The sequence below is a fragment of the Solanum lycopersicum genome, chromosome 8 (assembly GCF_036512215.1).
Source record: "Solanum lycopersicum chromosome 8, SLM_r2.1".
Lineage (NCBI taxonomy): Eukaryota > Viridiplantae > Streptophyta > Magnoliopsida > Solanales > Solanaceae > Solanum > Solanum lycopersicum.
In genome coordinates, this window is record NC_090807.1 from 17,962,180 (window position 1) to 17,978,557 (window position 16,378).

The 16,378-nt window shown below is 37.2% G+C and overlaps 1 protein-coding gene across 1 annotated transcript; it reads left to right on the top strand.

The window, feature by feature from the left end:
- Window positions 1–12,792: 12,792 nt before the first annotated feature.
- On the top strand, window positions 12,793–13,263 carry LOC104648783 (uncharacterized). Its single transcript, XM_010326646.2, has one exon. It carries the CDS (start codon window positions 12,793–12,795, stop codon window positions 13,261–13,263), a length of 471 nt encoding a protein of 156 aa, XP_010324948.1.
- Window positions 13,264–16,378: the final 3,115 nt, after the last annotated feature.

Sequence of the window (16,378 nt, forward strand, 5' to 3'; positions counted from 1 at the left end):
ACTCGGTCTCCGAAGCCTTGATTATCCTCAATGTACGCTGCATCTGACGAATAAACTCTTGCGGATCATCCTGTGGCCTTGACCCAAAGAACTCTGGAGGATTACATCTTAAGAAGTCACGAGCCCTTAAGCTATCAGATCTGTCCGCATGATCAACTCCTAGTCCATGCCTGCGAGCCTGATCTGCCACTAATCTAGTCAGCAATTGAACCGCATCTCTCATGGCCCTATCCTCCGCCCCTGACTGAGGAGCTGGAGGTTCAGATGTTGGGGCCTCGGGGGCTGGTGGTGTCTCCCGAACTGGAGCTGCTGCTGCTCTAAGCTCTTCTGGCGGTGGGGGTGTAGCAGAGCTCTCCGACTGGAGCATAATACTAGGCATAGACTGGGCACGGGCCCTAGTAACTCTTCGGGTCTGACCAGTACCTTCTGCTACCGATTTTCCCTTCTGGGCAGCTGTCGCTTTCTTTGGAGGCATAGCTGAAAACACATGGATTCGTTAGAGCGGAATAATACTGTTAATATAGCTCTATCGCACGATCTAGAATAAGAAGAAAGAATGACATCCTAAATGTCCTGTAGCTTCCTGTTTATAGATGTGGTGCACAACACACCGATAAACAAGACTCTACTAGACACGGTTTGTAGGCACTTTCGAGGAAGAACCGCTCCGATACCACTCTTTGTCACGACCCAACCCGATAGGCCGTGATTAGTGCCCGTTTTGGACACCCACATACAAACCTGCTAAGTATGACCAACTGAAACTAAGACAATATGGAATTTAATCAAATCAAGCCAACCCCAACGTCATATATATATATAAGAGGACCTGTCTCATAAGGAGTCATAACCATTCAACCATAACAGCATACGCGAGCCGACAAGGCCGCCACTATTCAAAGCATAATGATGTACGCAGCCGACTAGGCTGCCCCTGTACAAGCGGACATCCCAAACAAACCATGTCCAGACCATTATCCAAAACATATATATACAACCCACATAATGTCCACAGACCTCTAAGAGTACATTAGTGAAACTCAACGGGACAGGGCCCCGCCATACCCATAGACGAGCTAAAGACTACACAAAAGTTATGTACCAAAACGATTGGGCTCCGGAACAGTGGAGCTCTCCCAATCAGCAGAGTAGATATCCTAGGCGGGAGGATCACCGAACTGCGCGTCTACACCTGCGGACATGAAACGCAGCCCCCCGAGGAAAGGGGGGTCAGTACAGACAATGTACTGAGTATGTAAAGCATAAGGTAAAGATGACAGGATACCCATGTGGCAAGTTGAAACAAAATATCGCTACACATATACTTTTTAAGTGAAAATCATGCATATATTTAACATTTAAGGTGCCCAGCTTCCCTAGTAAGGGGCTCGGCAAAATAATCATCACGTCATCTCCGTCATCATCATCATCATAACCATCCTCATCACCAATCATATATATAATATACATACCCGGCCCTCTAGTGAGGAACTCGGTGACATATGCAAGAAACTCCGCACGAACATTACCCGGCCCGGGACTCGGTGAAATGATAAATGACTCTATGCACGAGCAGAATATTATGAGCAACCATATGCAATTAAAATCATTTCTTATAACTCAATAGAACAATCAACGTGAACCAGCAAGGAGTATTACCAAAGATTAATGTTTTATCAAGATTATGAACCTTTAATACGATATGAAAACGTAAAATTTCAATGACTCTAAGAAGCATTACCATAGATATTAGAGATCATCATAGCCTTAGACATAACCGATATATAGAGGAATAATTGAGCAAGAATATACATTACCTAGACGCTTTAGAGGTAAGTATCAAATCTGTCCGTTATTCGCTTATTTTTAAAAGTCATGCCAAGCAAAGAAAGAAGGGAAAGCGTTACATACCGTATAATTGAGCCGCACGTCCAATATTTACTGCTCAAGCTATTAATCTATAACAAGAAACAATCGTGCCGCAATTAGATAAACATCGTGCTTTACTTTCTTGTAAGCTAGCTAATAATCTAACGAAAATTCGGCAGCACCTCCCCTATTTTCCTTACTTCGTCCCAATCCGACAACAATCCAAATTATCCACAGCAATACCAATAACACATATAACCCAAAGAATCATATAAACAGCCCAAGCACCAACATGACACCACTAATAATCCGATTATGGTTTCCATTCATACCTAGCACATTCAATAACTAAAACAAACTTCCTAAGCTACTGGTCACGCCCCCTTCTTAAAATTACTGGATAATTAACAAGGGTATTCTAAAGAATTAACACACCAAACAAGGAGATTACTAACCAAATTATTTGCAGCTGCTGGCCAAGAGTTGCAGGGTTGGTTTCTCCATTTCCATGGCTGCCTAAGACAAGTGGTGAAGAAGAAGATGATATGCAGCAATGCATTTCACCACTTTATATAGCATGGAGTGGATTTCTCAACCTCATTTAATAGTATGAAGTGGAGGCAGCCCCCCTCTACACCTGTCCACTAAGGCCAGCCCACAATCTGATCCCTTTTTAATTTTTTCCTTGAGTGGTGGGGCCCATTGGATTAAATCAATCCAAATTAGCCACTAATTAATCCCTCACTTAAAGTTAATGGCACTTACATTAACCAACTCATACTTAATATCACATTTGGAAATAACATCCTTGCCTAATATTTCTTTACGTCTTCTAGATCACGATGCGCACTACGTATAAAAAAAATACGAGGCATAACAGTGGGTCATCAAGATCAAGGACATACGATCCAATCAAGGCCTCCTCGATAGACTTCTAAACAGTGTGGGAGGAATCATTTAGGTGCATGCAAGTTTGGGACAGATGTTTGTTTTTTGTTTGGCACACGAGGGCATATGATGAGAAACATCCCTCATAGAGGCGTGGGCGGAGTTGCACAGCCAACTACATGAGTTGTTGCATCAAACTCATCAACACCTTCGTTGGATAGGGGATACGGATGCCTACATGTCCTGGTAGAGAAGCGCGGGAGCTGCTAGTTTAGTGGAGGTCAAAATTGCACATATGCATTAGGGGATTACCAAAATTCAGAAGCCTCGCTGGATGTGGTTACATGTACATTGTCCATCTTTTCACATATTGTATATGTATAAACATCCGGGGTCTACACTACCATATGTTACACCATTTATTGCTTGAAAGTTCAACGAACATCAGAATTATAAATGAAGTCATTTGAAGTGTCTACAACGATTGGTGAGTCTATTATAGCTAACAGAGTTTATCGTAATTGTATTGTCACTGTTTGTGATCCCGATACATTGTCTTACCTTGTTTAGCAAGACATGGTAGATTTTTATGTTATAATGTCTATCAATTGATTAACTTCTTGTTATGCTACAGTAGATTGCCAATCTAAGGTAGTGCATTTCTAGTTTCCAAAAGAGGCGGTCCTCGAATGGAAAGGTAAGATTGGGGCGCCAAGAGGTAAATTTATTTCTTATCTTTAGGAAAAGAAGATGATTTCCAAAAGGATACATGTGTCACCTAAGTGAAAAATATTGATGCAGAGCCACCAATCCTTCAATCCGTTCCAGTGGTAAATGAATTTCTTAATGTGTTTCCTGAGGATCTTCAAGGGTTGCCTCTAGAACAAGAAGTACAGTTTGGTATTGATGTGCTTCAAAATAAAAAACCTATCTAAAATCCTCCGTATAGAATGGCTCCGACAAATCTACGAAAGTTGAAGGACCAATTAAAATACTTATTAGAAAAAAGGATTCATAAGTCCTAGTATGTCCTCATGGGGAGCACCAGTTTTATTTGTAAGCAAAAAAAATGGCTTGTTAAGAATGTCTATAGACTACAGGCAGTTGAATAAGGTGACAATTAAGAAAAAAATATCCCCTTCCTAGAATTCATAATTTGTTTGATCAATTACAAGGTGCTAGGTATTTTTCAAAGATCTACCTAAGTTCATCTTATCACCAAGTGAGGGTCAAGGACAAAGATATAACCAAGAGAACTTTACGAACATGGTATGCTCATTTTGAGTTCTTAGTCATGTAATACGGGTTAAAAAATTCACCATCATCTTTTATGGATTTATTGAATAAGGTGTTCAAGCCAGTTTTATACGTGTTCGTGATAGTATTCAAAGAAGAAATTTTGGTGTATTCAAGATCGGAAGAGGATCATGCTAATCACTTGTGGCAGGTTGTACAAATTCTCCGTGATCGTAATCTGTATGCAAAGTTCTATAAATGTGAGTTCTACTTGATATCCGTGGCATTCCTAGGTCATTTTGTATCCGAGGAAGAAATAAGGGTTGATAACTAGAAAATAGCAACCTTGAAAAATTGGCCATGACCTGCAACACCTATGGAGATTCGTATTTTTCATTAATTGGAAGGTTCTTACAGTAGGTTCTTTGAAGGATTATATACCATTTCTGCACCCTTAACTAAGCTAACACACAAAGAAACCAAGTTTCAGTAGAGTGATAAGTGTGAAAGAAGCACAAGAGTTTAAAAGTAAATTAACTTCTACACCTGTGTTGGTACTTCTAGAAGGCACAAAAGACTATGCAATGTATTGTGATGCTTTGGGAGTGGGCTTAGGTTGTGTATTGATTCACCATGGTAAAGTTATAGTTATGGCACAACGCAGCTGTGGCCACATGAGAAAAATGATCCAACCCATGATCTAGAGCTAGCAACAATTGTTTTTGCTTTGAAGATATGGCGCCACTACTTGTATGGAGTTTATGTTGCCATTTACAGATTATGACATATATATATTTACGCAAAAGCACATAAATTTGAGGCAGCGAAGGTGGCTGGTCCTATTAAAAGATTATCACATTGATATCTTGTATCATCCCGGTAAGGCAAATGTAATAGCTAATGCTTTAAGCCATAAAATACTAGCAAGTACTTATGGGAAGTCTGTGGAACGACAAGGAATAACTAAGGCTCTATGCCAATTAGCTAGCTTGGTGGCTCGCCTTCTTAAATATCAAGACAAAGGTGTTATTCTGCAAATGCGGCAAAATCCTCATTAGTATTGGAAGTGAAAGAGAAGCATTACACTTATCTTATTCTTTTACAATTTAAGGAGAATGTACAACATGGTATAACAAAGGCATTTGACCTTTCGCTAGAGGAAATACTTCGATGTCAAAATAGATTGTGTGTACCTAATGTTGATGAACTAAGAAAGTGGATCATGATGGAAGCATATCATTCAATTGTGTCATTGAGCTCTTAAGATAATGTGTTGATGTTACATAGCTCCTTATGTAATTTTTATTTAATTGAAGTATTATATTTATGTCTTCTATTACTGGTCCATACTTACATATCTCTAAAATGATTATGACCACCAATATAATATCTCAAAAGAGTTTCGATTATCCAAAGAACAATCCCAAAAGAGTTATGAACTAATAAAGAAAATCTCAAAGAATAAAGAATCTAAGTGAAGAAATCTATATAATTATGGGTGGAAGCCCAGGGGCAAAAGCATGCATGGGTCGATCCCAACTAGTATTTAAGTGTGGCAGCTCAGGAGTGAAAGCCTAGCATGGGCCGATCCCTATTGATATAGAAGGGTGGTAGCTCAAGAAAGAAATCCTAGCATTGGTAGATGCCAAATTGCGTAATTATGAGGACCACATTCCAAGGGTTAATATGCCTAGCATGGGTAATCCTCTTATAGCACTGATCAGCTCGTCACTTGTATCACATGCCCTACAAAGAATATAAAGTACAGAAAAGTAAAGAAAACAATGTAACTTACATGATCCCAAAAGAATAAGGAAAGGTGGTCTTCTCTCCTGATCTATGCACTTATATGTTGATACTTGATTTCATCTTAGCCTCGTATTACATATGATATATTGCCTTACATATTCAATACATTTTTTCATACTTACTTCCCTTGCTGGTGACGCTGCATTTTATGCTGCATGAACATGTACTCCAGCTAGTAGACCTCTTCAGTACGAGCATATGACACTGAGAAACTTTTGGTGAGATCCAGGTTGACTCGGAGCTTTACTGAGTCCTTGCTAAATTCATTTTGGTATTGCATCGTAGTTATGGGTAAGGCGGGGTCTGTCCTGACCTACTCTAGTATTCTATCTTTTAAAGGATTTGTAGACGTACGTACGTAGTTCAGTTGGGTCTTATGGATTTGTGGCCTCAACGGCAAAAGTCTTGTATATAACTTTTGTATTTTCTTATGATGGCTTGTATTTTTGCATCCTAGTTGAACTTTTCACAATTGTTATAGTTATATGCACAGTAAGAATAGGTTACAGTTTTGTTCCTCAGGCCTATATGGCATCAGGTGCTTGTCCGTCTTAGTGGGTTTTGAGGCGTGACAAATGCCTACTATGCAGGAATTGAAAGGAGTTGTTTTGGGAATGAATACTAATTCAAATTTTGGACCAGATGGTATAGGTGGTAAATTCTATATGTGTTTTTTTATATTATTAAAGATGACTTGTTTGTTGAAGTTCAATCTTTTATCCTTGGCCAAATCATGCCTAAACATATGACTCATGCTTGTCTTATACTTCTTCCCAAATGAAATGATCCTCATAAACTTAATTAGTTTAGGCCTATTAGCCTTAGAAATTTTTCTGATAAAATCATATCTAAGATTATTAATAACAAATTAGCTCCTAGATTGCCACATCTTATTTGAGAAAACCAATCTGGTTTTTAAATGGAAGAAATATATCTAAAAACATTATGTTAGATATAGATATTATTCATGGTGTTTAATTTCCTAATGAAGGTGATAATCTGGTAATTAAGCTTGATATGGCTAAAGCGTATGATAGGGTATCGTGGGCTTATACATGTTCAGTATTAAGGTGAATGGGATTTTGAGAAATATTTATAAATAGAGTTTGGAGATTTATTATTAATAATTGGTATCCTATTGTAATTAATGGCGAAAGACATGATTTATTCATTCTACTACAGGTCTTAAGCAAGGGGATCCCTTGTCACCAACCCTATTTATTTTTGGGGCTGAAGTTTTTTTAGACAACTCAATATGTAAGATGATGATAATTTTTACAGATGATTCCACAAGGAAAGTACAGGCCCTCATATTAAGCATATGAGTTTTGCGGAAGATATCATTATCTTTACTTCTACTACAAGATATTTATTGAAGCTTATTATGAAAAGTAAAACAAATTATGAAGCAGTTTTGGATAGGCTTTTAAAAAAATATACAAGTATGTTCATGGTAACTACTAATTCGGTTGTTGATAGTATTGAGATCATTAAGGAAGAAATTGTTTTTAATAAAAAGGAAAGACCTATTACTTATTTAGGTTGTCCATTATACATTTGGAGGCAAAATCTGATATACTATTATGATCTTGTAGACAAAGTCATAAAAAGAACCCTAACCCTAACCCAAAACCATAAACCTTAAAAAAAAGCTCAAAATGCCAAAACCCTGGTATTAAACACTAAACCATAGATATTACAACTTAAATCCTTAACCCCAAACCCTAAAACGTACAAATCAACCAAAACCCTAACCCTAACACTAACCCTAACATTAACCCTAACCTTAACTGTACAATAAACCCTAAACCACAAGCCCAAAATACCAAAACACAAAAAATAAATACAAAACGATTGATTAAAAAAACCTCCAATCCTAAACCCTAAACCTAAAAATCTATCTCTAATTCTTAGCCTAACCTTAACGGTAACATAAAACCATAAACATTAAGCCCAAAATACAAAAACCTAAACATTAAATACTAAACCATAGATTTTAAACCTCCAATGCTAAACCCTCAACGATAATATTTTTGAAAAAAACTACACCCTAACCCTAATCCTAATCCTAACAGTAACCCTAAACTCTACACCATAAACCCTATGTCCAAAAAAAAAATCTAACTCCAAAATACGAAAACCCAAACCTTAAACACTAAACAATAGATTTTCCACCTCAAATACAAACCACAAACTCTAAAACCTTAAAAACCTAAACCCTAACAATAAACATAACCCTAACCCTAACCATAAACCATTAACCCGAAACTGCAAGCCCAAAATACCAAAACCCAAACATTAACAACCATAGATTTGAAATCAAAAATCCTAAACTCCAAAACCTAAAACCGAAAAACACCTAAACCCTAACACGAACCCTAACCCTAAGCCAAAAATACAAAAACTGTAACATTAAACACTAAAACATCATTATTTTTAACTCAAATCCTTAATCCCAAACTCTAAAACCCAAAAAACAACCTAAACCTTAACCCCAACTCTAACCCTAACCTTAATCCTACCATAAACCCTAAACCCAAAAACAAAAATACCTAAACCAAACGTAAAAAACTAAACCATTGATATTAAACCTCAAACCCTAAATCCTAAACCCAAACACCTAAAAAAACAAAATCCTAACCGACCCTAAACAATAAACCTGAAACCTATGCCTAATATACCAAAACACAAACATTAAATACTAAACATAGATTTTAAACATCAAATGTTAAACCTTCAACCATAAAACCATAAAAACGTACACCCTAACCCTAACCCTATTATTAACCCTAACCCTATTATTAACCCTAACCCTAAACTCTAAACCATAAACCCTATGTCCAAAAAAACCTTAAGTACAAAACACGATAACCCAAACATTAAACACTAAACAATTGTTTTGAAACCTCAAATCCTAAGCCACAAATTCTAAAACCTAGAAAAAAAATAAACCCTTATCCTATGCATAACCCTAACCCTGACCTTAAACCATTAACCAGAAATGCCAAGCCCAAAATACCAAAATCCAAATATTAATCACTAAACCATATATTTAAAACAAAACATCCTAAACCCCAAAACCTAAAGCCTAAAAAAAACTAAACCCTTACCCTAACCTCGTCCCTAACACGAACCATAACCGTAACCCTAAAACTAAAGCCCAAAATACAAAAATCGTAACTTAAACACAAAATCATAGTTATTAAAACTCAAATCCTTAACCCCAAACCCTAAAACCTTAAAAACAACCTAAACATTAACACATACCCTAACGCTAACCTACCAAAAACCCTAAATCCCAAGCCCTAAATACAAAAACTAAATATTATTAACCAAACCATTGATACTAAACCTCAAATCCTAAACCCTAAATCCAAAAACCTAAAAAAAAAACAAAACTGTAACCCATACCTTAACCCTAACCGTAAACCTAAACCATAAATTGAAAAGTCTATGCCCAAAATGCCAAAACCCAAACATTAAATAATAATCCATAGATTTTAAACCTCAGATGTAGAACCCTGAAACATAAAACCTAAAAGAAAAACTACACCCTATTCTTAATCCTTACACTATTCATAACCCTAAACCACACACTCTAAGTCCAAAAAAAAATCCAAAAAAAATCTATGTCCAAATATGATAACCCAAAAATTAAGCACTAAACCATAGATTTTAAACCTCAAATTCTATAAAAAAAAAAAACCTTACCCCTATGAAAAAACCTAAACGCTAACCCCTAACCCTAACCCTAACTTTAACCCTAAACCTAAGCCATAAACCAGAAACTCCAAGCCAAAAATACAAAAACCCAAACATTAACCAATAAACCATCGATTTCCAAAAATTCTGAACTCCAAAGCCTAAAACCTAAAAAAAAAATAAACCCTAACCCTAATCCTATCCCTAACACGAATGCTAACCCTAACCCTATACTTAACCCCAATACCTAACCCAAAACCCTAAATCTAAAGCCCCAAATAACAAAAGCTTAACATTAGCCGCTAAACAATATATATTACAACTCAAATCCTTAACCCCAAACCCTAAAACCTAAAAAACAACCTAAACCCTAACACTAACCTTGCCTTAAACCCTAAACTCCATGCCCAAAATACAAAAACCCAAACATTAAACTCTAAACCATTGATATTAAACCTCAAATCGTAAGCCTTAAAACCTAAGATAAACAAAAACCCTAACCCCTAACCCCACCCTAACCCAAACTTCAATCTTAACCCTAATCCTAAACAATAAAACTAAAACCCTAAGAAAAAAAATACAAATCGTCGCTTCCCCATTGCTCAATTTCGTCTCTCTCTGATTTCTCTCTCTAACACACGCTCTCTAGGAAAAAGAGCGCAAATCACTCTAACAGCTAGTTAAGCCGGATGGAGAAGGCGCGTGAGCCGCCGGAGGCCATCTGCAAACCACCAGACAAGCGCCAACAGGGGTACGTGAACCAAGAACCACCCTCTAATTCATCTCACCACTCTGGGAATTTGGCATTGATTGAAGCGATGAAAAGTGAGAGTTCCGAGAGTGAAATGGCAGGGAATCGCTAAATTATTTCCCCTGAATCTATAAGGTTAATTCAAGATGATAGGAATATTGGGAATATTTCTTCTAATCAATGGTAACAACATACTTTGCTATTTGAGAGAATCGAGTTTTCAATTTCAGGGGAAGTCGCGAAGGACCTTCATGAAACTCGAGCTCAAAATCGACTAACTTCCAAGTTGAATCGTGGTGATTTACCTACTATGGTGTATTACCATGGAGAAGGCATACCTCTCACTACAATCTCAATCCCAAATAAAGATCAGGTTGTCCGCGACAAGAATGTCGGTGACTCAAAGGCTAGTCGAATGAAAGCTGTTAATGGGGGAAGGAAATGAAATCGATTCTAACAATCAACAGGTTAATGCCACAAACATATCAAATATAATATATCAAGATTACCATCCTATGGGAAACCATGGGTAATACAATTCGGATATGCAACGCAGGGGTGAGTTATGAAAAGGCGAAGCTAGGAAGGATGTTGTAAGCTCGAAAACTCAACAAATTACAGCAGTATCTCAACCAAGAGAAGTTATAGATGTAGAGAGTTCTTCATACTTCTCTTTTGGAGTGGAACCAATCGACAACACATCCCTCAAATAGAATCAATCGAAGAAAGGTATGCGGACTGAATAAACCGATCGAAATAAAGTAGTCAACATAAAGGCACAAAAACAAAACTACAATGAGCAAAATGGGAAGGAACAACACACAGGTATGCAAGCTGATTATAATGTTTGAAATGGGGGAGCTAACATACTGTAACAACAACAAAAATACTCTGGGAAAAGGGAGAAGGAACAACACTCTGGTAAGTATCATCAACTTAATCTTATACAAAACCAAAATTATAATTATAAAAGTGTTGGCCATGTGCATGAAAATGCCATGGGAAATTTAGGTGATGGTTCTTGTAATTCTGTTCAAAAGTTTATAGTCAATAGGATTGGGAATGAAAAAGAGCACGATCAAAGAAAAGGGGATGATGATCAGGGGAAAGCTAAACAAAGGATGTGGGGGAGATTAAGGACCAAAACAAGTACCATAGAGACTTTCCTAAAATCTTTAGCAATTTCGATAAACAAAATCCTTTACCACGAAAAATTCCCAATCTATTCACAACCAAAAACTACCTAAACATACAATACTAAAATCCACCACAACAACCAGCAAGAAAAAACCCCTGAACCTTCCCCTTACATTGTTGTTCAGACATTGGCTGCAAGATGAAGGCACATTCATGCAGCTAAAAACCCCACCATTGTTCTCAAAACTCCCCTAGGAAGACCACTAAACAAGGGCAGCCTGCAGTCATATATGATATGCATGACTTTTTACATATTTTAACTGTTGATTGTAAATATACTTTGGTGGGGAAATTTAGTACAACCATGCCTAAAATGGAGCTCATCTGGAAGAGCTTTATTCAACAAACCCAACTAAGTGTGGGCGGGGGAGGGGGGGTTAGTATAGCTCACTATAAAATGTATTTATTTATATTGAAAATAATCTAGAATATAACACTATTTGGACTCAACAAAGGATGACTATTGAGGGCAAACTTGTGAGAATACAAGCTTGGACACCATTCTTTACTCAGGAAGAAGAAGCTCCCATTGTACCTGTTTTGATTCTGATACCAGGACTACCCTGGCATTGATTCAAAAAGCCCTTTCTTATTCCCCTTTTAGAATCTGTAGGCAAGGTGTTATATTTGGACACTGCTTCCATTAAAAGAACTACAGAAAGAATGGCCAAGGGTAGGATGCAAATTAACTTGACTAAACCTAGCCAAGGACATGTGTGGGTTGGTTTTGACAATGATGTTGATACTATAGGCAATTGTTAACTTGTGGAGTATGAAAACATTGCATCCTACTATGAATACTGCAGACACCAAGTCCATGAGATAGAGTAATGCAAATCAAAGATGAGGGATGAGGAGTAAAGACAAAGAATGGAAAAAGAAAAGGAAAACAATGATAATAACATGGAACAACAAAATCACAAAGGAAATGAGAATTTTCATGCACTGACCAAGAAGAATGAAGAGAAAAGAAAGCAGAATAATAATGATAAAGGGAAACAAAAAAAATTGAGCAGCTAATGGAAGAGGAATGGCACACACAAAGGAAGAAGAACAACAAAACTCAAGAAGAAAAAACCACCAAGCCAACATGGAAACCAGTCCCTGCACCAAACAAGCCAGCAAGTGAACAATTTAAGGAACTAACTCAGCAAACAGGTATTCCCAATATTTTTCATCATACTTCTTTTACTGACTTCTCTATGTAGGAAAAAAAAAGGAAACCAAGAGGAGAATCAACACATGAACAAGACCAGCTCACAGGGAAAGAGAAACAGAAATACCACTATCACAGGATCAAGTGATCAAAAAAAAACTTCAAAGATTAAGGTATCATAGATATGCAACCTAACTCTTTTGATGTGCGGAATAAGATTGATGAAGTTGTGGAAGGTATGGATAGGGGCTGTCAGGAGAAACCAACTAACTTGCAGGAAGGGGTTACCATAAGAAGGAGTTTGCCTTATGTTTTGCATGAGGGGTTGAACACAGACTACAGTCCAGACTTTAGTGCCTGTAATAACTCTAGGAAAGAGCAACAACAGGAAGAACAACATCAGATTCAACAACAGGTGCAGGCTGGAAATAGCAAACAACAAAAATATGCACAAAATAAGGAAAAACAGCAAGACAGGAATGAAGATAATGAGAAAGATGACAAGGTTGACAAGAAAAAAGATAAAGGGAAGCAGTTTGATATTAGTAAAACTGAAAGCACTTTCAAGAGCAAAAATAAACCCAGTAAACAAAAAAGGGATGCCGCTAAAAGGAGGCAGAGTATGCAACAAAATAGTGGTGATGAGAAGGGATAGGGACAGAGGAATGAACCATGCCAACTTAATCATAAAATTAACCAAAACCATAACCCTTAACTGAATCCTAACTCTAACACTTAACCATAAATAAGAAACCTATGCCCAAAATACAAAAACCCAAACATTAAATGCTAAATCGTAGATTTTAAACCTCCAATGCTAATCCCTGAACCATAAAACAAAAAAAAAACCTTAATCCTAATATTAAACCTAACCCTCTCCCTAAACCCTAAACCCTAAATCCTATGTCCAAAAAAACCTAACTCCAAAATACGAAATCCTAAACATTCAACACTGAACTATTATATTTAAACCTAAAATCCTAAACCATAAATCCGAAAACCTAAAAAAATTATAAACATTAACCCTAATCCTAACCCAAATGCAAACCCTAACCTTAACCCTAACTTTAAATGTAAACCATCAACCAAATACACAAAGCCCAAAATACCAAAACCCAAATATTAGACACTAAAACTTAGATTTGAAACCTCAAATCCTAAATCAAAAACCCTAAAACCAAAAAAAAACCTAACCCTAACCCCAACTCAAATACTAACCTTATCCCTAACCCTAACCCTAAACCATTAACCCAAAACCCCAAGCCAAAAATGAAAAAACCCACACATGAAACACTAAAAAGTAGATTTTTAAAAAAATCCATAAACCTAACAGCCAAAAAAAACCTAAACCCTAACCGTTACCCTATCCCTAACACGAACCCTAACCCTAACTCTATCATTAACCCTAACCCTAAACTTATAGCCCAAAATACCTAAAACCTAGCATTAAACAGTAAAACATAGATATTACAAGTCAAATCCTTAACGCCAAACCCTAAAACATATAAAACAACCTAACCCTATCATAGACATCAAACCCAAAGCCCAAAATATCAAAACCCAAACATTAAAGACTAAGACATTGATATTAAACCTCAAATCCTAAACACAAAACCCAAAAGTCTAAAAAACTATGTGGTAACCCTAATCCTAACCCTAACTCTAAACCTAAAGCTAAAATATGAACTCGAAACTCCATGCTTAAAATGCCAAAAACACTAAAATTTTCTCTCTCTCATAGACGCGCTCTCCTCTATGTACAACGTTAGCAAACAGTCATACATGCTTACAACTGCATCGGCGTGTGCACCACCGATGGCTGGTCAAACACCGCCGAACCAAAGCCATCCGAAACACCTTGACAAGGCAAAAATCCCATGGTAATACGCTCCAAGATCAACGTCTGAACTCTTCGAAATTTCAGTTGAAAGTTGCGGTGAACACTCTGCTGGAAGAGGAGTTTGATAGAGAACGAGAAAATATTTCCCAAGGATTTTCTAAGGGGAATTGAGAAGAAAGGATGATGGATATGAATACTCCGCATCAAGATCCACCATACATTCAAAAATCAGATAATTCTACCGTTGTAATCAGTAAAAATTGAGATGCGGCTCTTGAAGAATCTGCGAGTGCGTCAGTTGAGTCGCACACTCAAATTCGATCGCCCTCAAGCCAACTTCATAAGGATACGATCAATGGGGTTTGTTACACCAGTGATGGCGCCCATCTTATTGGTTTTTCAGGCGAAAGGGAAGGTAGATTCACCGCCGAGTATAATTTCGGCATAAATTGAACTGAAAACATCGAAATCCATGAAAGCTTGTCGAAAAACACTGTTTGTTAGGCTAACGACACTCGTCTAACAAAATTCTCTGATAATTTCAAAGGATGAATCAACATCAATAACACTTCTACAGCTTCCATTGATTCTACAGTCAAACCTCTGAAGGAAAAATATGATAGTAATGAAGAACACTTTGTTTTAGATCGTAATGTTGTACAAGGAATCCCTCTAGTCGATTCTCAAGCAAATGTGGTAACAATAATGGGGGAAGGGAGCAATTTCAAATACGGGGAGAAGTCGGTGGCCCAACAGGGTACTAACATGAATAGTAGGAGCCAACACATAACAACCTCATCAAATGACACACAACCTTCAAGTTTTTCCTTTGGTTTTGTAGGTAACTCATCGAATCTAACTCCTATTCTTGTTGCAGGTTATTCAGAAGACATAGAGAGCATAGATAACAAAGGTGAGGAACCTTGCAAGGGACAACTACAAAACCAACAACAGTCAAGTCAACAAGTTAAGCAAGCAAGCATCGAAATGCAGAATTGGAAGAATGGACAACACAATATCAAAGGAGACAAGCAGGCTATTGAACAGGTTCAAGGAGGAGAAGGAAGGCAAAAAGAGCAGCGTAAGAACAACTACATTTAGGCTGGTCATAATCCAGTAAATCCAACCAACAAATCACATACGAACTACCGAGGCAATTTCCCCAATATATCCAACAACTTCACAAGGTATTTTCCTAATTCTAGGACTGACAAAATTACTAAGAAAGGCAATAATGATGGTCAAGGAACTGCTAGAAATAATTAGTTGCAAGGTCAAAATTCTAGCAATAATTCTAAGCTTGATAAAATCTCTGAGCCGACTCGTTATACAATTATGCAATCATTTGCTGCAAGATTAAGATATAATCAAGCTAAGAATGAAATCCCTATAGTTTCGAATGATCCTATACATACAACTAGGAAAGGATTTCTTGCTATGCTTCTTGATGAGGATGATTATTATGTGAAGTTGGCTGAGGTGTGTACGTACACACTTGTGAGAAAATTCACTTATACAATGCCTAAATAGGAGTTAGTTAGGAAAAGCTTCGTCCTCCAAACTCAACTCATAGAGAGTGTGAAAATCACACACATCAATGCTATGCATGTTTATATCGACCTTGACAATGAGTTTGATTACCAAACTGTTTGGACAAAGCTTAGGATGAACATTGAAGGCCAAATGATGAGATACATACATGGACTCCAGACTTCACCCCTGGAGAGGAGACTCCCATTGTCCTAATTTGGCTGGCTTTCCCTGATTTGCCTTGGAATTGCTATCACAAAGTGTTTTTAACAACTATTTTTTGTTCAATTGGTAAGGTGTTATTCTTAGACTCACATTCCTCTAAAAGAACTAGGGGCATCACTCTTAGAGTCAAAGTTCAGGTGGATCTTACCAAAACTTGACCTTTCTATGTTTGGTT